The sequence below is a fragment of the Mastigoproctus giganteus genome, chromosome 8, assembly GCF_048544385.1.
Source record: "Mastigoproctus giganteus isolate SK-2022 chromosome 8, ASM4854438v1, whole genome shotgun sequence".
In the NCBI taxonomy this organism is placed as follows: Eukaryota; Metazoa; Arthropoda; class Arachnida; order Uropygi; family Thelyphonidae; genus Mastigoproctus; species Mastigoproctus giganteus.
Genome location: NC_143582.1, coordinates 182,583,388 through 182,604,920, shown reverse-complemented (window position 1 = coordinate 182,604,920; position 21,533 = coordinate 182,583,388). Strand labels below are relative to the sequence as shown.

The following is a 21,533-nucleotide window of genomic DNA, read 5'->3' as shown; positions in this document are numbered from 1 at the left end:
TCCCTATGGATGCAACTTTTACACATGAAAAACTTTATATATGAAATGCTGTATATTATATACTATCAATGATGAGAACAAATACTTTCTGTGGGACTTTTTAACTTCAACAATTTTCAAGAAGTTTGGTGTATTCAGTGGAGCATTTGTCTTAATGTTCTGTTTAAATGTTTTGCCATTAAAACAGAGCAGTGCTTCGATTTCACATTGATTAACGCTAAGAAAACAGTCTCATAAAGAAAGGTCGAGGAAAATATAGAAATTAATTTTAGGACAGCACATTTGATGCTTCAGTATTTATCCTTTAGTACTGATTTCCAAAAACTAATAGTTCCTTCTGTTTCACAAACATATTTTCATCCTCCAAAAGCACTATTATTGCCATTATTTTCTTTGTTGAGATGACATCACACAATCTGCTTCAGCATTTTTAAAAGGGTCAATATGAAACCTTATTTGAGCAAAAACTCCAAATCTTCCCTCCTCCAAGCTTTATTTCAGATCTTTAATAATACTCATGTATCTATTATAGACTGTTCTAAAGATTCTGTACAATCTTCTGTACATGTAGCTTGAACTAGCACCACTGAAAGTGCTCAAAGAACTAATCTGAGCATTTATGTGAAACAGTATTTCTGTGAAAAAACTGAAGTCTGTGAACTCAAATATGCTTTACACTATATCAGACAGCAACTTTAATTTTCCTTGTAATTCCAAGTTTAATTTATTCAAATGCATTGAAATGTCAAATCTAAACCACTTCCAAGATCTGTCAGTTTTAAATGTTTCTGTTATTCCATAGCCAATTTAACTAGTTACAGAAGCTTGATAAAATGTAAAATAATTGTATTTTGGGAAAAATTTTAGAAATATTTATAAAGATCGACTAATCCATTTGTAAATTTACATACAGGAAGTACTTCTATCTGTTGCATTGGGACAAAGGCATGTTATTCTTCATAAAGCCCAACATCAATGCCTCTTTATATTCTCATCTGTGAGAGCAGTCCTTTAGTGCTACAATAACAAGATCTTCATTAAAAACACAATAATCAGCACAGTATAGACACATCTTGAAGATCATCAAGATAACAAGACCTTCATTAAAAACACAATAATCACCACAGTATGGACACATCTTGATAACTGGGGCTTATCTCATATACCGTATGACTTATCCTAAGAAATATTCACAGTTGAAGCAGAATTTAATTCATGTTATTGTTCAAAAATTTTTGCTCTATGAATATTACTCCCTGAATATTGCAAAAAAACTAGACTCGTGTTTCATCACCATCAATCATTTACTGTATAATGATGTTATACAGTAAATCATTTCCTTCCTCTAAGATCTCTGAGAAATGGAAAAACAAACCACCATGAATTCAGTTAATGTTCTAAGGAGCCATCAGCCCACATCTTAAGTAGCTAAAAATATTGTGGATAATATTCAGTGTCACTCTTCTATTATTCTGTATAACTTCATCAATGTGTGCTTGCTATTAATTCTCCCTATACCATTACATCATTTATTCATACACTGGCATGATATTAACATTTTAGCATAAACCTCAACAATCTGACAATGAAATTTCTGCCTATGCTTTGCTAAAACATTTAAATAATAATTTTTAAAACTTGTAAAAGCATGGTCATTTTATTCTTCATTTCCAGTCATCCATGATATGATGCATTGGTATGATACAAACAAATAACCCAATACACTTATTTCTTACTTATGTAGATTCTCACAACTCATACAATTGCTTACTGCAGTTAGTTGGTTTAAGAGTGCTAGTATTCACTCTAACAAAGTCTTATAAGTACTTTATATTCAGATGAATTTGTTGTTAAAGCTGGTATTAAATTAATTTACTCTAAAACAAAATATAATAATGCCAAAACTGAGTCCCTTTCTTCTGGAAAAGTACAAAATGAAGAATGCAAATGTCAAAAGTATGCTAAATAATAACATACTTTATGCAGTTTTTCTTTCTCTTATTATGTAACTCAAAACTTTCCAACCTACATAATACAGATTTTAATTTAACTCAAATAAACAATATAGGAAATTCAATAAAGAATTATAACAGCTTAGCTCCTAATGCTTGCCTTATTACTTTTATATTCATTTATGCTTAATCAAAAACTACATCAATCTACTACATTCCATTGCTGGACATTACTTTAATTGTTAATATTTCTTATTCGCTGCTTAGTACTTTTACCAATTTTAAAGGCTACTTAAAAGTATTATGCAAATTAATTTGGTTTTTATTTACTCTTTTAACTGTTATACTTATGATTTGTTAGTCTTCAAGTGATTTCAATTATTGATGCCAATCAGTGGATATTTCAATAAATTAATCAACTCTCTAACCCTTCTTTTCTGATGAGTGTTGTGGGAGAGGAGGTAAACAAATTAACTTATTGTACATATTAAATTCTATCCACTAACATTTACAAAATTTAAGACAATGAAATGGCAATTCCCAGCATGGCCAAAAGGGAGCAAGGAAAGTTGTTTACAGAAGTTATTGTAATGCAAAAAGTCAACAGAATCTACATATTAAAAACATTAAAACTAAATTCATTCGAGTTGTCTCACATCATTAAGATGGAAAACAACTCTGACTAAGGTTAATAGTGAAGCTAAGGGTAACCCATGTTTAGTCTCTAGAGCAAAGTTTCTGGCATCCCCCCCATACTTCTCCTTCAACCCATGCCGGTACTAAGTACTATAGGTTTTGATACCTTTCGTGCTTGTGGTTTTCATAAAAAAAAAAAAAAATTACATTAAAAAATTACAATCTCTAATACCTCCTACAGAATAAGGTAGTAACAATGAGAAAAATAATGCTTCATATTGGAATTACATTAACTACTAATGCATAAAGAGGAATTAGTTCCAAGAATAACATGAGGCAGTTTGAAGACACTGCTTATAATCCAATATAACTGCATGTTAAGAAAGTAAAGTACATAAGTTTTAGTAGAAATAATGGAGTTGACATAGCTGACAGAGCCCAAACTACTCAAGGTATATCTTGTCTGTATTCTTCATCTAATTGAGAGGAAGAATCAGTGTTTTTATTGTTTAGGAAATTAGGGAATGGTTTTATCATGAGCTTTAATTCAAGACAGAGTATGAATGAGATAGGGATCACCTCTTATACCTTCACAGGGAATGCATTACCCTTCCAGGTCCTAAACATGTGGAAACTGACAACAGCTTCACACATCTTTGAAAGAATTTTAATAATAGACAACTAAATACTGGCAGAGGAGAGATTAAGTCTTCTAACACAAATGAACCTTGAACACCCTTATTTATAAAAAAATTTTCAACTGATTCATCTACGCATCCAATACCTAGCAGAGCACAATCAAACAAGGGAACAAAAAGGTTACTGCCCAAAAAAAAAAGCCACACAAAGAATTTTTCAGAAGATGAAGTGATGAATATAATAGATTATAGTCATCAGATAGGAAGCATAAGTTTCTGCTTTTATACCATAATAATTTTATAAATTTATTTCTAAATCTGGACATGAGGATGAAATGAAAGGTTGCATCCAAACAGATGGAACCATCCATATCTAGCTGTTTCCTGATGACCAGGATAACAGTGTTGCTAGACCTAAGGAATAATGATATGGTTAAAGCTCTTAAATCTGGCAATATATATATATATCTGGCCCCACCATTTTCCAACTATCTTTAAGAAAATGGGCAAACCCAAGGATTGAAAAATTTAGTTCTTGGATTGGCTATTCACCCAAGCAGCATATACAGCTGATTGTGCAGGGTAAGGATTTCACCTCAGAGACAAAGTTTTTGCTGTGGTCTAACCACATCAAGGAATTTATAGAAGACCATTGGATTGTCTGCTGCTATTTACAAACATAATTTGTGACTCATCAGTAATTAGCAAAAAAGATAATCAAGAATTTCTCAGTCTTGTAATTCACATGTGAAACATTATCCACTAAACAATTTTTAAATTTTTTGTAAACAATGTTGGCACAGCAACTTTCACCTATTAGTATTTGCCTGGATGCCACTCATCAGAAAAGCAAGTAACCCAGAGGATTGTGACGGTTCAAAATGCACACACAGATCAACATATTGCACATCCATCGTGCAATATGTTGTTAAAGAAATTCAACAGTAGGATTTCAGTGAAGAAATGGCATTAAACTTCTGGTGTTGGTTCATCAACTGTGTGGTATATTCTGGAAGGGGAACTGATTTTACATATGTAAAAGAGATTGGCCTATTTTGTCCCCTATGTGTTTTTTCAGTCAGCAAATTTTAAAATGCAGTGAATATATTGAAATAGCCTTAGTACTCACAGCAGAGCTGCCAACTTCTATACCATGAGTTGCCTAGCTATTGCACTACTTTCAAACAAAGGACACCAAATAGCTACACTCCCATTTATTTGAAAGATGAGAGTCTACTAGCCCCAACCTTAAATAGTCCCACAAATAAATGAAAGACCAGCCACAGACATCTTTTGTTTGAAAGCAATGTAATACCTACACATTTCATGTTACAGAAGTTTGCTCTGTTGTGAGTTCTAAGACTATTGTAATATTCTCTGCAGTTTAAAATCTGTTGGCCAGAAAAATACATAACTGGATGAAACAAGCTAAGTGCTTTTACATCTACAGGGTGAGCCAGAATTATGTAAAACACTTTAAATGGACATATTTTGCAGAGAGATGACAAATATTAATTAAATGTTGTTCACTTTAAAGCTAAAATAAACAGTTAGGTTTTAATAAATTTTCATTATGTTTCAGTTTAACTGGTGACCACTAAAGATGAAGGATAACTAACTAACATTTGAAGAAAGGAAGCGCATTCTGAAATGGTACCAGACGAACGAAAATGTTAAAGCCATTTAGCATGGGAAAGTCAGTATAGGCTAAAAGTGCCAATGCATCTAACAATAATCTGCCTCCATAACGAATGTGAAGAACGTGGAACTGTTGTTCACAAAAATAAGGAAAGTTGTAGGAAGAAAAGAACATCAAGAAGTGCCAAAACATCCAAACCATAAGCATATATGACTATTCACCAAAAGAGTGCTTTCAAGAACTGCATTGGCAAATCGAGTATCACAAAATTTGTCAAGGACATAAATTTCATACCTTTGCTACTATACATACAATTCAGGAAGACAATTCAATAAGCCTGCTTTTGTGAGTAGTACTGTTAGAGGGACAGCAAAGCTAGTGATTTTCAGGATATAACCATATGGTCAGATGAAGCAACATTTAAATTAAATGGTTATTTGTATCAACGCAACTGTGTTTACTGTGCCAGGAACACTCTTCACCTCACTCTACAGAAATACGTCAATTTCAGGGATCACTGTATGAAGAGGTCTCTCTCTCTCTCTCTCTCTCTCTCCCTCTCTCTCTCTCCTCGTAAAATAATCAGACCCTACAGATTCAATAATACTGTTATCAGCAAATTTATCTTCAGTTGTTAATGAATAATGCAGTTCTAGCAATAAATATGTTTCTGGATAAATTGGCGTATTTTCAACAGGAGGACAATGCTCTTTATCACTTTAATTTCCCATCAATTCAATTTGGAATCAATTTTTTCTAAAATCTATTATAATGATTTTCTGATGTAATGAGTTTCAAAGGTAGATATGATGCCTTGATCTAATCAAAGAAGTTTTACTAGGTGGTAGGAACATTATTTCAATGTTTAGATGACTTAAATTTTTTGGATGGCCTGGCACCTTAACCAATAGTAACAGAACTTTGAAATATAGATTTTTCCACAAGTTCAATAAGCACAAGTTCAATAGCACAGAACCTAATACGGGGATTTCCCAATAATTATTTTTGCATAACGATTAACAAGCCAAAAGCAGGGATTCACAAAAAAGAATATATATGTTGAAAAATTACATCCAACATAATAATGATTATAATGATTTCTTACCCGCAGAGTTCTTGTCCGCACAAAAGCTCAAAAATACCATGTTATGAGAGGTTTGCCACAATTCTCATGCCTACATAATTTCAGTAATGCATCCCATTTCTGTATATATCTAATGTATTTGAAACCGTGTTGTGTGAGGATTGCCAACTTTATCAATCATGTTAGAGCAAAACCGTGTTGTAGAAGTACCATATTATATGGGATTGCCTGTATTTAAAGTGTGCACTAATAAATCACAAATACTGCAGGATTTGTAGATGATGATACAACAGGAAGCAGGCAAAATTACAGTTGACATATGCATTACCATATATCAGATCACTGGAAAAAAATGCTTTCATGTGTGTGCACAACTGATACAGATGTCACATCACACTGAACATTGCCATAATTTCAGTAATGCATCCAATTTCTATATATGTAATGTATTTGAAACTCTTTATGGTTCATATTTATTCGATAAACTTTCTGAAGTATGGCATATTAAAGTGTTTGTACATGATTTTGACTTGCTCTGTATATATTAACTAGTCCTAGCCCATATACATTTTCCTATATTAAATACCATAACATAATATTATTTTTACTGTACTTTACAGTCTATTACTTTTCAATGTGTGTTACCCTTTCCTCAACATAGAATAAAATTTTGAGTATAGAAATAAAGTATTTATTTTTTATTTTATTTTGCATGACTATAATATGACCATCTGAAATCCAGAAAATTCAAAGATATGGCGTGTATCTCTGGTCCCAACATTGCCAAGATTTGGGAGGTTTAACTGTAACAGAGATTTCATTTTAGTGATGACAGGTCAACTGACATAACTGGGTTAAGCTCAAGATAAAGTGAGGCTTCAGATACAAGGTGAGTTCAGCTAACCTGATTAGACATGAGTTCATTAATAAGGCATTGTGAGAATTATCAGATAAATATGGCCTACAGCTACAGACATTTCCTAATATCATCAATGTATAGCAATATTAGAATTAAAAAAAGAAGAAATAACCGATGGCTGGGAAGAGTTCTTGAAGTATAGCCCTATCTAACATTCCTTCAAAATGATTTTTGCTGTTGTTTAAAGAGCATGATTAATAAAAGAGCCAACTAGAAATGAAATACTATAATAATTCACTGGATAAGGAAGTTAGTGATGAAAAAGTAAAAAAAAAAAAAAAAAAAGTCTGAGCAGAGAGAGAGAGATAATACTAATTTTACTCTTGATGCTAATAGCTTACTTGATAAAATTATACAGTGAAGTTAATCAATTTATAATGAATATTATAAAATCTGGTATGACTTATGTTATCTAAATTTTGCCTGTGCAAATTTTGTTTACTCAATATTTTACTCATTTTACTCATTTACTTTACTTTTATTTTACTCATTTACTTTACTTTACCAGAAACTGAAATTAGAAGCTTATTAAACTGCATTTTTATTTTAAATGATCTTGACTGTAGAAAAAGTCTGACAATATTAAAGAACGAAATTAATCAAAAGCTAATTTTAAAAACACTCCAACTGCTTTCCACAAATTATTTCTTAAGACAAAGAAGATTTAATCCTGATTGATGCATTTCTTTCTGCATAGTGAAATAGTAAGAATACACTATGTATTACCATATTTATTATTATTGTTTAATATTGTGTAGGTACAATATAAACTTAAGTTTAAAATAAAAAGAAGTTTTCTCTAAATATTCCTGAGGCTATACACTTATATAAAAGTGATATTTGAGAGGTTTCTTGCCTGTCTCCTGTTTTGCTATTCGAAAACAAAATAAATATGAAAATCTTAAATTACATAACATTTATATTCAAAATACAGTAGACTCTTGATTTTCTAGGATAGATGGCAAAAATAAAATCCCGGATAATCGATTTCCCAGTTAATACAAAAATATCGAAAAATGTTCGCAATGTACCTAAAAAATATGGCGATAGATGAAAGATGAGAAACTTACCACACCGTTTTCAAATTTTTGAATAATTTTAAAGTTTTTGTTCAATTGAAAGCACAACTCTTTTGCTTTTACCCATCATTTTCACGATTTCTGAACCAAAAAAAAATATATTTACTATAAAAAAACATTGACGCACTTGACATAAATAAGGGGAAAAAAAAGTCTTTTTTTTTTTTGGTGCAATGGAACACAACAATACATGAGCCGCATTAAAACAAACTAAACATTTGTTCTCTTTCCATTGTTTTTTGGGTGGTGGGTGTGAAGACAGCAGGGGTTGTGGGATAATACAGTAGACTATCGAAATAACAGCCCCAAATAAAGGAACATTCAAGCTAGCAACACATCAAGATAGGATGTTTACATTCAGCGCAGATGCCTTGCAGTGCCAAAAAAAAAGAAAACAGCAAGTCACATGATTACTGCATTTGTGTACATTAGACATTTTGAAAATGAATTCTGCACTGATATCATGGATTATACCACTGTTTTACATTAATTTTAAATTAAAAACCCTTCAGTATGGCTCCTAGAGTTAATAAACCTCATACAGAGAAGAAAAGAACAACATTAAAGCTTAGTGACAAACTTGATATAATCCAAACTATTACATCAGGATCACCCTGCATGTTAATTCACGTACCGTCTGTAAATTGTGTGTGTTCTCTGCTAGATTTGCCTGTTTTGCTGGGTGAAAAATCCCAGTTTCTAGGGGGGGGGGGGGAACCTTGCTATCTATGCATGAGACTGACTAATTTAGCCACAGAGTGAAAAAAAGTCTATAAAATTTCCTTGTGTCATCGATGGAATTCGAACCCAGGCCTTTTCCACCTGGTGTGGGGAGGCCAGTGACGATACCGCTGTGCAACCCACAGACTAAACTTGATACAATAAAGAAAATAGAACGGGGCAAAAGTAGAAGTTTATTAATGGCAGAATATAACATTGGATAGTCAACATGTTCGTGTTTTTTATATGAAGTTAATAAAATTGCATTAGAAAACGCACAAGTTAGTTCAAACGCATCATATTAGTATACAGCTAAACTCTGAATTAGCAAAAATATGCAAAGGTGGCATCGTTTAAGTTATATCTCATATTGTGAATACCTTCACAACGAGTTGCCATGATATTGAACTACTTCAAATAAGTAATGCTTCACCAAAGGCGAAGACTGTTGTTACTTACTCTCAGCAGATACCACCACCCAGACGGCACCATTTCAGGACTATTTGGCCCTTCTTCGGTGGGTGGGTAGGTACCCTAGTGATGCAATGATGACAAAACAGTTATGAAGTATAATTCCACAATATGAGAGATGCCTGATGGTGTATAATATAAATTAAGACTGAAATATGTTAAGGGCTTTAGCCTCAGGATGCGAGAGATTTAGACAACATACAAGTTAGTGCAAACACATCATATTAGTATGCAGCTACACTGTGAATTAGCAAAAATATGCAAAGGCAGCACCGTTTAAGTTATATCTCATATTGTAAATATGAGATATAACTGGTATCCACTGAGAATAAGTAACAACAGTCTTCTCCTTTGGTGAAGCGTTACTTATTCAAAGTAGTGCAATATCATGGCAACTCGTTGTGAAGGTATTCACAATATGAGATATAACTTAAACAATGCCACCTTTGCATATTTTTGCTAATTCAGAGTTTAGCTGCATACTAATATGATGCATTTGCACTAACTTGTACGTTGTCTAAATCTCTCGCAGCCTGACGCTAAAGCCTTTAACGTATTTCAGTAAAATTACATTATTAATCTCTCTATTTCTTATTTAGCCTCATTATTTCTGCATTAAATATATTAAAAACAAAACTTTCCAAATAACGGAAAAATCGAAATAACGGCAACCTTGAATTCCCGAAGGTTCCATCCATTATTCTGAAAGTCTACTGTAGGTACATTCATCTCCCAATCACGACGTATAATGGTGCTTCTTGTCGCTTATGATTTCCGGTGGATTTTTTTTTTTTTTTTTTTACTTTGGAGTCTTGAAGTGTCCCGGTTAATCTGCTTCCTGGTTAATACGATCCTGGTTAATCCGCTTCCCGGTTTATACGATCGTGGTAAATCGAGTGTCTGCTGTATTTAAATATTATTTCTTTTTGGGTTTATAAAAAGTGTTATGTCTACAAAACCAATAATTTTGCAAAAGAAGAACGTTGTGCAGAAATGTAAAGCTCCTTTTTTGAAGGGACAATCTAGGAAGCAAATCCACAATTATATAATAGAGGCATTATACAATGATCACGCATCGAACAATACCATCAAGGAATGGGTCTGCACATCCTACCTTAACTTTCACATTGTTCATTAGAAGATTTTGAAATATTATCAGATGAAGTAACATAGGATTTAGCAACATAGGACAACTGGATTGGGTTATAATAGCAAAGACACTAAACATATCCTATGATGAGTCTGTCATCATAGGATATGTGAGCATTAAAAAAGTGAGCATTAAAAAAACTTCAGCAAAATGGTATCAAATTCTTTGAATTATTTGGCCAGCAGGTGAACTGCACAAAGACATTACAAAATTTTCCTAGAATTCAAATAAGCTTGTCAACTAATTAGCATATTAGTGGTGGAAAATGATGCAAAGAAGCAAGCTTATATATATATATATATATATATATAGAATCTGTTGGTTAAAAAAAAAAAAAAAAACCTACTCACCTCATCCACACATCCCCTCTAATAGTTTGTCTAATTCTTCTTTATTTATGTATTCAAAATACTCACTTCCACAATACCAGATGGAAGTTTGTTCCAACAATCAATCACTTTCTGCATGAAACCAAATTTTTGCACATCTATCCTACAACCATCCCTTTTTAATTTAAATATGTCCCCTTATGTGTATCGTCTAACAAAGGGTTAGAATGCCATCAGCATTTAATTTACTCTATGGAAGAAACTTGAATTCATTGCTACAGTTCAGAGATGAAACAACAGTCCATGGGGTTGACATCATGAAGGATCTTTTTACATAAAATTTCAAAGGACACCATCAGCTTCTAAGTGATGGAAACATTTTTGGGGACAAAGAAGGGATGATATTCACTGATTACCTTCAAAAGAGCAAATCCTTGCAAATTAAGTACAAATTAATATTATTCTATCTTGATAATGAAATTTCATGAGCAATTAAAATGTTCCAAAGGGATCTTCTTCCTATACAACAATCATTCCAATCTCAAGGTACAGATATCCATGAATATAATCAAAGATTTAAGTTATGAATTAATTGTTGCCAAACCCATCCCAATTTTCCGGATATGGTTCCCTTCAGATTAACATATATTTCCTGCACTGAAAAAACACACTTTAAGACAATAATGATGTTGTTCATTCACTAAGGAGTGGTTAGAGGACCAAAATAGTGGATTCTATATAAGAGGGATCTAGAAAAGAAAGGAGGAATGTGCATCAAATATGTAACAATTAGAAGTAAATATATTGAAGTAAATATGAACCCTTAAAAAATTAAATGCTCATTTTCAATTTTCAGATTGCTTCGTTCCTTCTAGGATAGGCCAGAAACATTTCAAATACCTCTCATATTTATGTAAACTTTTTTTTTTTCTTTTCTTTTCAAGCAGCTTTACTTGGAATGCAAAATGCATGCAGTAGCACTACTGCCTTGGTAAACTTCAAACTAATTCCAGTAAAAAGAAGTCATACCGTCTGAAATTTCTAGGATTACTTTTTTTGAAGCTTAGATAATATGCAGTCATAAATGCACCAGTCATTAATAAATAGAGGGCCACACTGCTAGTGTTTCATGTTTTTGTTCTGTTTGTTTATTATTCCAAACTTATTTCTTTTTGAAAAGAATTTTTAAGGTTTAGGTATCATTAAAAGAATTTACTTTTAAAATACAGACACTTTAGTTTTATAAATACTCTAAAATTTTAGGGAAAGCAATTCTTACAAGAAAATTTTGATGTGTGTGTGTGTGCATATATACAGATATGTGTATATACATATGTAGAGTGTGGCCTGAGATATTATTAATAAAGACTTCTTTCTGTACAGAATATACTCTGCTTTCTACTTCAAACAATGAAATGGTGTGTCTGAGAAGGTGTACCAGCAAGTGCCACAGGTATCCCAAAAATAATAAATTAATCAGTTCATCATTCCAAAGGTTTCCAATTTTAGAGAATGGATGTCTTCTTTTAATTATCAACACATGCCCTACATTTTACATACACACATTATATACATATATACATATGCACACACATATATATATACATACAGAGAGAGAGAGAGAGAGAAAGGGGGATATATATATAGAGAGAGCATATTTATATATGTATACTCATTATGAACATGCATAAAACCACACATACTTTCCATTCATAGTTTCAAACGGTTAAGATTATAAATCTCCAGATCAAAATATTAAAAAAGAAGACATACACATAATGTAAAATATTTTTGATTTTGTTCAGTTCATTGACAAAGGTTTTATTTCCAGATAAATTTAATTATGTGCCTCTTATGCTTCAGAAATATAAATAGTTTTTAAATAAATTTTTAATATCAGTAATTCATAAAAAGATTGATGATATATAACATTTTATATTATTTTTGTTAACTGAACAACAGTAATTATATTAATATGGGTCAAATATAAACTAATGCTTTCAAATAGAGCCAAACATAAGAGACACAAGCCTTTGGTATGGTAAACTTCACAATACAACACCATTCCTGTGATTTTCTGATATAATTTTACCTTGTACTCCATGGCATACACAGGAATGAAAAAATAAACAGTACCTCAAACTGTTTATGCACAAGTGCTGCAAACAGAGTCCTGGGGTACCTACTGCACTTTTTAATACTAATTCTCAGTCTCACAGCTTACTTTTAAATTAAAGTACCAGAAGTTGTAGTTAAAATTATTTATTTCAAAATAAAATCTACCCAAATATCTAAATTTCAAAATTAATTTTTGCAGTCAATTATGCAGAGCATATTACTAGTAAAAGAAAGAAGTCTATAACAGATTGGACATGTGCTATAATATATAGAAAGAAAAGAGACAGGTGATTACCTGACTGTCTAAACCAATAGTGAAAAGCATGAAGAAGAAAAGTAAAGCCCAAAGTGGTGACAAAGGCAGTCGTGAAACTGCCTCTGGATATACCACAAAGGCTAAACCAGGACCTGAAAAATAAGACAAAAGTAAATAATATATAAAGCTACATTACATTAAAACAGTTGCATTAAATTACCATAATTAAAAAATAAGCATATTCTAAAGGATTAAACATAATAGGAAGAATCACCAGTCTTAATTGCATGCATATATTTTTACATATTTGAGTTTAAAAAAAAAAGGCATGTCTTGCTACAGTTTCAATGGACTCACTCATGAAAGGAGTGAGTCAACTGAACATGTGTATGCCCTGAGGAGGGAGTTTCCCCACCAGCAACTAGTTCTGTGGATTGAGTTTCTTTATGGAATTTAAGAATTTGCAAAATTATAAATTTTGTATAAATTCATTTAAATTCATATTAATTTGTTCTTTATTTTGATTTGGCATCCAATAGAGCAAAATTAATATCAAAAATCAAATCAATTTTTTTTTTTAAATAGTAAAAATTCATTTAAAACATTGTAAAAAAATCATTAAAAACATTGTAAAAAAAATCATTAAAAACATTGTAAAAAACTCCTTATTACTTCTTTTTTACATAATTATATCTTCTACATCTATTTATGTCTTATTAATTCAATGTCATCAAATTCTGAATCTCAATTCCCGAGAACATTCGATTTTATAAGCCTAAATTGGAGGCTCCATAGCCAGGTGGGCAGGAGCAGCAGTGCATAGCACACACTTCTTGGTTAGACTGGGGTTCGAGCCCGTTTGTTTGTTTGTTTGTTATTTGGTTTTTAGGAGCATCAGCAACTAAGGCCATATTTCTCCGGGGATATGCGGTGGTCATTTCCTGACCTTTCCGCATCCTTCGTATTTGGTGGTCAACGGCTCGAACCCCAGTCTAATCAAGAAGCGTGTGCTACGCACTGCTGCTCCTGCCCACCTGGCTACGGAGGCGCCGGGTTCGAGCCTGTGACCACCAAATATGGTAGGGATGCGGAAAGGTCAGGGAATGACCACAGCATATCCCCAGAGCAATATGGCCTTAGTTGCTAATGCTCCTAAAAACCAAATAACAAACAAGCCTAAATTGGACAGTGGCTGAAAAGGTGTAATCTACTCCAATTTCAAAAGCTATTTTCATGTTGCCATACATTTTAAACTGTGTCTAAAATTACTTCGAACCACAGATAAGAAATGGCAACACTTATTATTGGTAGATACTAGTAGATTAAGACCTCCCTTTTTTTTTTTTTAATGAACATCCGAAATACAAAAGGTATTAGAACCAATAGCAGTAAGTAGTGTTCGTGGGTTAAAGTTTGAGAAGACCAAAGACACTTGACTTGTTGAAATTAGATTTGAATTTCTACAGATTATAGTTTTTGAGAAATACACATGAAGGAAGGTTATTCCAGAAGACAGAAATTGAAAGGATAAATTAGGAAAAACAAAAGTTGGTTCTGAAAGTGTGAAGTTGGATAATAAATGGATACTTAATGGTTGCAGCTGTATTTGGACTGGTTTGGAAAAGAGTGGGGGAATTAGGAATGCCAATTCAGAAAAACATTGCCCAGAGTATGACAGACATGCAACATAAACAAAATGTGTATATGAGACAGAGAGTGGAGGCATATTATAAGAGCTGGATCATTAATTAACCAGATTGTTCTCTTCTGAATGGAGTCTAAAAGCCTGAAAGAGGTTTTTTTGAGGGCACCACTCTAGATGTAGGAATATTACCTTTCGTGTTTGGGGGTTTCATAAAAAAAAAAAAAAAAAAAAAATTACAGCTGCTACCAATAGCAATTTTATTACCAAATTTAATAACTATAATAATAAAGTTGCCTCACATGCCCCTATATGCATTCACAGCATTATACTGATAATCCTACTACTACACTAATCTTTTGTTTTGTAAATTGAATAATGTCATTTACCTGATCACCTGCAGAACTTGCAACATTAAATATATTGGACAAACAAGTAATAATTTACATTTTAAGGATTAATTTACATAGCTCTGATATCAATAACTATAGCTACAATAAACTTAAAAATAATATCACTGAACATGAGACTGAATTTTCAATCACATATTTTTTCTAATATTTATGTTTCAGTTTTCACACAGATTCATTCAACTGAATTTGAGGTTAAAACAGAAAGAAATCTTTATGCTTAAATATGAATCTATTTATCCTTATGATCTTAATAATAAATTCAACCACCAATTTATTTCTCTAATCATAAATCTAATACACGCATTTATTATAAATTTCAGATTGTTAAATATCTTTCTAAAACTACTACTGTTAGATCTTATAAAAAACCTAAAGACAAAAATAGAAACAAATCTAATTTAGGTGATTTTGTGTTTGTTTGTTATTTGATTTTTAGGAGCATTAGCAACTAAGGCCATATTGCTCCAGGAAATGCGGTGGTCATTCCCTGACCTTTCCGCATCCTCCCTATTTGGTGATGACGGGCTCGAACCCCGGTCTAATCAAGAAGCGTGTGCTAGGCACTGCTGCTCCTTCCAACCTGTAGGTGATTTTACTCTTTTACTTAATCGATGGGATACTGATATTATCAATGTACAATTGATTCATAATATACTTTTTGGTCTTAAACTTAGTGTTATTATAGCACACTTTTTAGATTTATCCAACTTGGAACAATTGGACTAATCTCTATATCTTTAATAACTACATTTTTGATGGTTTTCAGATCTATCAACAGATCAAAGGTACTCTTGTGGGTAGCCCTGCTTCTTGTATTATTGCAAATTTATAACTTTACTGGTCCAAAATTTCTCTTCCTCAAAATATCCTGTTATTTGGATATATTGACAAACTTTGTGTAATCAATTATTCAAATTTTATTAAGGATTTTGGCCATTTGTATCCTCATGAACTTACTATAGAAAAAATTAATTCTTGTAACAACACCACTAATTATTTGGACCTAAACATTAGCATTGTTAATGATCATACTTCAATTGATCTTTATAATAAAAGTGGCTCTTTTAAGAAGTTAATTATTCCCATTGATTTTCCAATCTTTCTAATAGTGTCCATTATAATGTCATTAGTTCCCAATTAGAATTGCTACCTTATATAATAACTACAATACTGCTATTTCCAACCTTGAAATTTTTTTTTTAAAACTCATTGCCAATTCTTTTCTGTTATCTTATTTAAATTATCACTTTTGTAAAGTTCTTAACATAATCAACCATAATTTTTTTTTTTCAAAACCATTAACTTACTTACAGGTTAGCAAAATAAAAATAAATTTATGCTTACATACATAGCTTAATAAATACTGTAATACGTACATACTCACTAGTTGACATTTCTGATCACTTACATTGGAGGGGGGGGGAGGTTGTAAAACAGTAAAAAAGAAATGCAGTCAGTCAATAACAAAGAACATGGCATGCACAAATTTCAACTAACGTGATACACACAGGTGAAATATGGAGTAACAAGTTTACGACGCTTAAAAACAGGAATGAAGAAAAGATTGTGAAAAATTATTTATATTTTTTATATGATTGAAGGGGAAACACATTTCACCATAATAACGTAAAATCCACAGAATTCCAGATATCAGTATTATCGCAAATGCAATAAGATCAAGTTTACTACCTGTTTATAATAGATTGTGCTAACAGAAAGGCTCAATAAACCGGAAACCGCAAATTGTTTTTGTTTTATGGTGGTGACTTCCAGAAATGTGCTTCAGAAAAATATCACAAAAGCATTCAAAATGTATTCTTATAACCAAACACATGATAACGATGAAAATGTAGTGTAGTTTGTTTGTTATTTGGCTTTTAGAAGCATTAGCAACTAAGGCCATATTGCTCCGGGGATATGCGGTGGTCATTCCCTGACCTTTCCACATCCTCCGTATTTGGTGGTCACAGGCTCGAACCCCAGTCTAATCAAGAAGCGTGCGCTATGCACTGCTGCTCCTGCCCACCTGGCTATGGAGGCGCCTTGTAGTGTAGAAATCACTATCTAACTGTTTTTTTTTTTTTTTTTTTTTTAATTTTATTCTATACAGTGGCTGATTCTACTAACCAGTGATCACATTAACTGGTGGCTATTTATTTCATTTTATGATGGGATGGGCTTACGACTGTCTCAGACTGGACCACATGGTCTTTCCTCTCAGCCGATAGCAGCATTTGTAGATGTGTTGGCCACATGTTTTCGTTTTTGCATCCTTTAATTGAAGTGATGATTTTTTTTTTTTTTTTTGTGTTGTGCTTTACTCAATAGGTAAAATTTCCATTATAAAAAATCATCTTTTAGAGATTAGATAAATAGCTCAGTTATATAGCAAAAATTTCAACTTCCAAGGTCTTGGAATGAATTACCAAAAAACAATGTGTTATTCGGTTCGCGTTATGATATTTTCATGATACAATGGTCTCTCTGGAACAGATTAATATCGTAAAGCAGGGGTCCACTACATATGCTTATATCTCACCTTATTTTCCATTTCTTACTCTAGGCTTGTACATTATGTATGCAACATACATTAAACAGTTTATGACTACATTTAGTATGATGTCTTTATGCAATGTATGCATCTCTCTCTCTCTCTCTCTCTCTCTCTCTCTCTCTCTCTCTCTCTCTCTCTCTCTCTCTCTCTCTCTCTCTCTCTCTCTCTCTCATGTCTACCTTTTTAAAGCTGCCAAATGGCACTATATATCATTTACAATTTCTAGACTCTAGTTTTGAAAATTTTTATTACTAGGTGCCATTATGGTATAACTTTATATTTAGATTTCATTAGCATGCATCTTTAGTTTTAGTTTGTCTTCTATACAGTTGTTTTAACACCTTTTTCCTCATATATCTCTACAATGTAAGTTATTATTTTTTCCATTCTTTATTACGTTCACTTAACATGTCTTTTACTCTTAGCTAGATTCTGGTTGAAAATTTATTTACAGGTGCCACTAGTTTGATTTTATATCTATATTTCATTTTTCTGCAAGCTGTTGTGTGAAACTTTGCTTAAGTGTTATCTCAAATCTCTTGCTTTCTTTTAAGGCTACTCACTTTTTACTATGTTTTCAAATCTCTTTACCTTAACTTGTATTAGACTAATATGTTACATGTCTAGAAATTTCTGTCATCAGTTCCAGTTTTAATTTCTCATCTTCATAGCTTAAACCGTAACATTCACAAGTCATTTTCTAAAACTCCCCTATTAATACTTGTAATTTTTATTTTGTTTACAAAATTTTATTTTTATTTTCATTTATTTTGGTAACAAAATTTTATTCTCATTTTTAGAGAAGGCAGAGTTGTCCATCAAAGGACTGGGAATTTGTTTCCAATAACAGTTCAGTAATAATTCATCCACAACTTATCACCAGCAATGATAGAAGAAACTAAGGGTGGTCAGCAACAGTACACTGACAAACATCCTAACATGCAAGAACTTGCCACTCTATGAGTTGTTGTTTTTATTTGGTTTTTAGGAGCATTAGCAACTAAGGCCATATTGCTCCAGGGATATGCGGTGGTCATTCCCTGACCTTTCCGCATCCTCCGTATTTGGTGGTCACGGGCTCGAACCCCAGTCTAATCAAGAAGCCTATGCTACGAACTGCTGCTCCTGGCTACGGAGGCACCTCTCTGTGAGCTTCATTGAGAATGTGAGACACAAATTTGACTGACATGCATCACATTTCCAAATCTTGTTTTAAAACTGAATGACATGACTCATAACAAATAACCAATTTCACTAGCAACTTCACAGATAGTTAAAACATCAACTAACCCTGTTAAGATCGTGAACATAAAAAACTGAATCATTGGTTTTAGAATTTTAAGGGAAGCCAGAACAAGTATCATCTCTATTTGACAAGCAGCTCTCTTTAAACTTCGTAAATTATTTAAAAGTCTTTGAACAACACATTGCATTTTCTCTAAAAGCTGTTTTTTAGCACTTTATGGGTTTCTGTTCCACTTTCCCCTAATTTGAAACAAAACGTGATATAAATTTGCTCCTCAATAAAATCACTTGTTTAAAAATCTCATGAAACACATAACACACCTATTCAACACATGCCAATTCAGACTGACTGTAGATAAACAATGATTCAGGCATTATGTCTAGATAAGTCACTGAACAGGATATACCGCAGTTCTGTTAAACACTTCTCACATTAAAAAACATTTTTCTCAGAAAATACAATTGCAAATACAAATACCCTTGCTAATCTGGTTACAGTTTAATCCGGATCAAAATATGAAAAATTCTCTTCACAGTTGAGTACTCTGAAAGACACATGGGATTTAGGAAGGCTGATGAGTAACTCTCACTGCAAGCTGATTGACTGTGCAGTGGGAGATGGAATATATATTAGATTGTCTTGTGTGTTGTTCAGTATCGTTGTTGACTCTGAGTCGGACAAATGTTATTGCTTATATCACTCCATTTGTGTCACTTCTTATATCACTTCTTTATACATATGTATATAAATTAACATATTTTATATAATTATGGGTTCTAAAGAATTAAAAAGTGAAATAAAAAGAAAACACTTTACTTTAACTATCATTAACAAGCTAAAAGTGATAGAACTGGGAAAAAAAAAAATGCTGAAGAATTTGGCATTTGGCTGTGTCAGATATTAAAAAACAGAAAGAATCTATAGAGACATTTCCTTTGAAATTCGATGTGGGGAGTGCTAAAAGCAGTGTATCAAATAGACAGACAATAAAAAAGGCAAAAGAAGGGTTGCTGGAAGAAACGGCATTATGTGGTATTCACATGCGACGCCAGCGGCACATGATAAATGTATAAAAATACAATACATTATCCATTATTGATGGATAAATGTATTGTCTTTTTATAGTTTTTAAATAAAGGCTCTACGGTGATATTTTTAAAATTTATTTTCATCAGCACTACCTATATCATTGAATTTTCCATTTATTTGTGTTCTAAGTTTATTTGTCTTTTAGGGCTATCCTTTGCTTCACTAATCTGGATTATCACTTTACCCAGATGACCTCTCCCCCCCCACTCTGGATTAGCAAGGGTTTACTGTAAGTTACATTTTGTACTTAAAAATTTATTAGAAATAAGGTAAAAATTTCATTTTTATAGGTTCAGAATTAGTTAGTGCATTTCCATCATTATTGTAACATCTCATATTGTGAAATCCTTCACAATGGGTTGCCCTTCTTATACTTCATATAAGTAATGCTTCCCCATTAGAAAAGACTACTATTACTTATTTTCAGTTGAGTACCACCACTTAGACAATACTGTTTCGAACCTATTTACTACTCATTAGTTGTTTACACAATATTAGGCTTCTTAGGTCGACAAATGCACTAACTAATGTTATAGTTTGAATTTTTCATAATTGTGGGGCTTTCTGCCCTCAAATATTATTAGTTTAAGAAATACTACATATTGAAATACTTGTATTACTTAAATAATAAGTAATATTTCTGGACAAAAGAACTCAGAATTCTCACCTTGAGACACTACATCCTCAATAGGACGACCAGTTTCATATGCCATGAAGCCAATGATAGAAAAGACAACTAACCCAGCAAAAATACTAGTGCCACAGTTTATCATTGGAATTAAAAGGGAATCCCTGTAAACAAAGAATATATAATTATTTATTATTTTCGTTAAGTTGCTATAGGAAAGTATAATAAAAAAAAAAAAAAAAAACAGTAATAAAGAGCTACTATATACAGTATATTGGTAGCCTATGTGATATGTATTTAAAAAAAATAAATAGTAATTGTCATATTTCTATTAGTCTGATTTTAATGATATTTGAGAAAGCTTGAAAAATCTTCTAAAATGAATGAAATATAAAATTTCATGAAAATCCATCAACTGGGACTCAAGTTATTATCTGCAGACAGACAGACAGACAAAACAAAATATTAATTTTAGGATTTCTACTGGTTCAATCTTAATGAAATTTGGGAAGACTATACAAATCTTAAACTGTTTCATTAATTATTGTATAAATGATTTTTTTTTTTATATATGATAGACAATATTGTACAGAAGTGCTCAAATTGGACGAGTATATCATTTTGGTTGATAAGTTTGATTTTTGCAATTAAACTTTGTATTCTAGTTGTTAAATTTTGAAAAAATGGTTTCCAATATATTAAGATGGGCATTATCAATTACAAGTCCAAGCATATTTGTAACTAATTGTGGAATCCAAACAACAGATTCAATGAAAACATCAGTTCTCATTGAATACATGTTAATAAATAAACTTTGATAAATGATAAACTTTGAAAAATGCTTTACCTTGTTTCTATTGTCAAATATGTTTCAATTTTAGCACTTCTGTACTGCATATACATATATGTATAATAAAATAGTGTGCATATGCAACAAATGCAGCAATGATACTATAAATGATACCATAAA

At 32.0% G+C, this 21,533-nt stretch overlaps 1 protein-coding gene across 1 annotated transcript in view; it reads right to left on the bottom strand.

Annotated features, from left to right (window-relative positions):
• Positions 1-21,533, bottom strand: part of LOC150082051 (sodium- and chloride-dependent glycine transporter 1-like) — a 158,944-nt gene that overhangs the window by 72,355 nt on the left and 65,056 nt on the right. Inside the window, exons 8-9 of the mRNA XM_090379081.1 lie at positions 20,603-20,727; positions 13,031-13,143 (exon numbers count right to left, since the gene is read on the bottom strand). Of these exons, the coding sequence (XP_090235207.1) occupies positions 13,031-13,143; positions 20,603-20,727 (238 nt within the window). The remainder of the gene's footprint in view (positions 1-13,030; positions 13,144-20,602; positions 20,728-21,533) is intronic.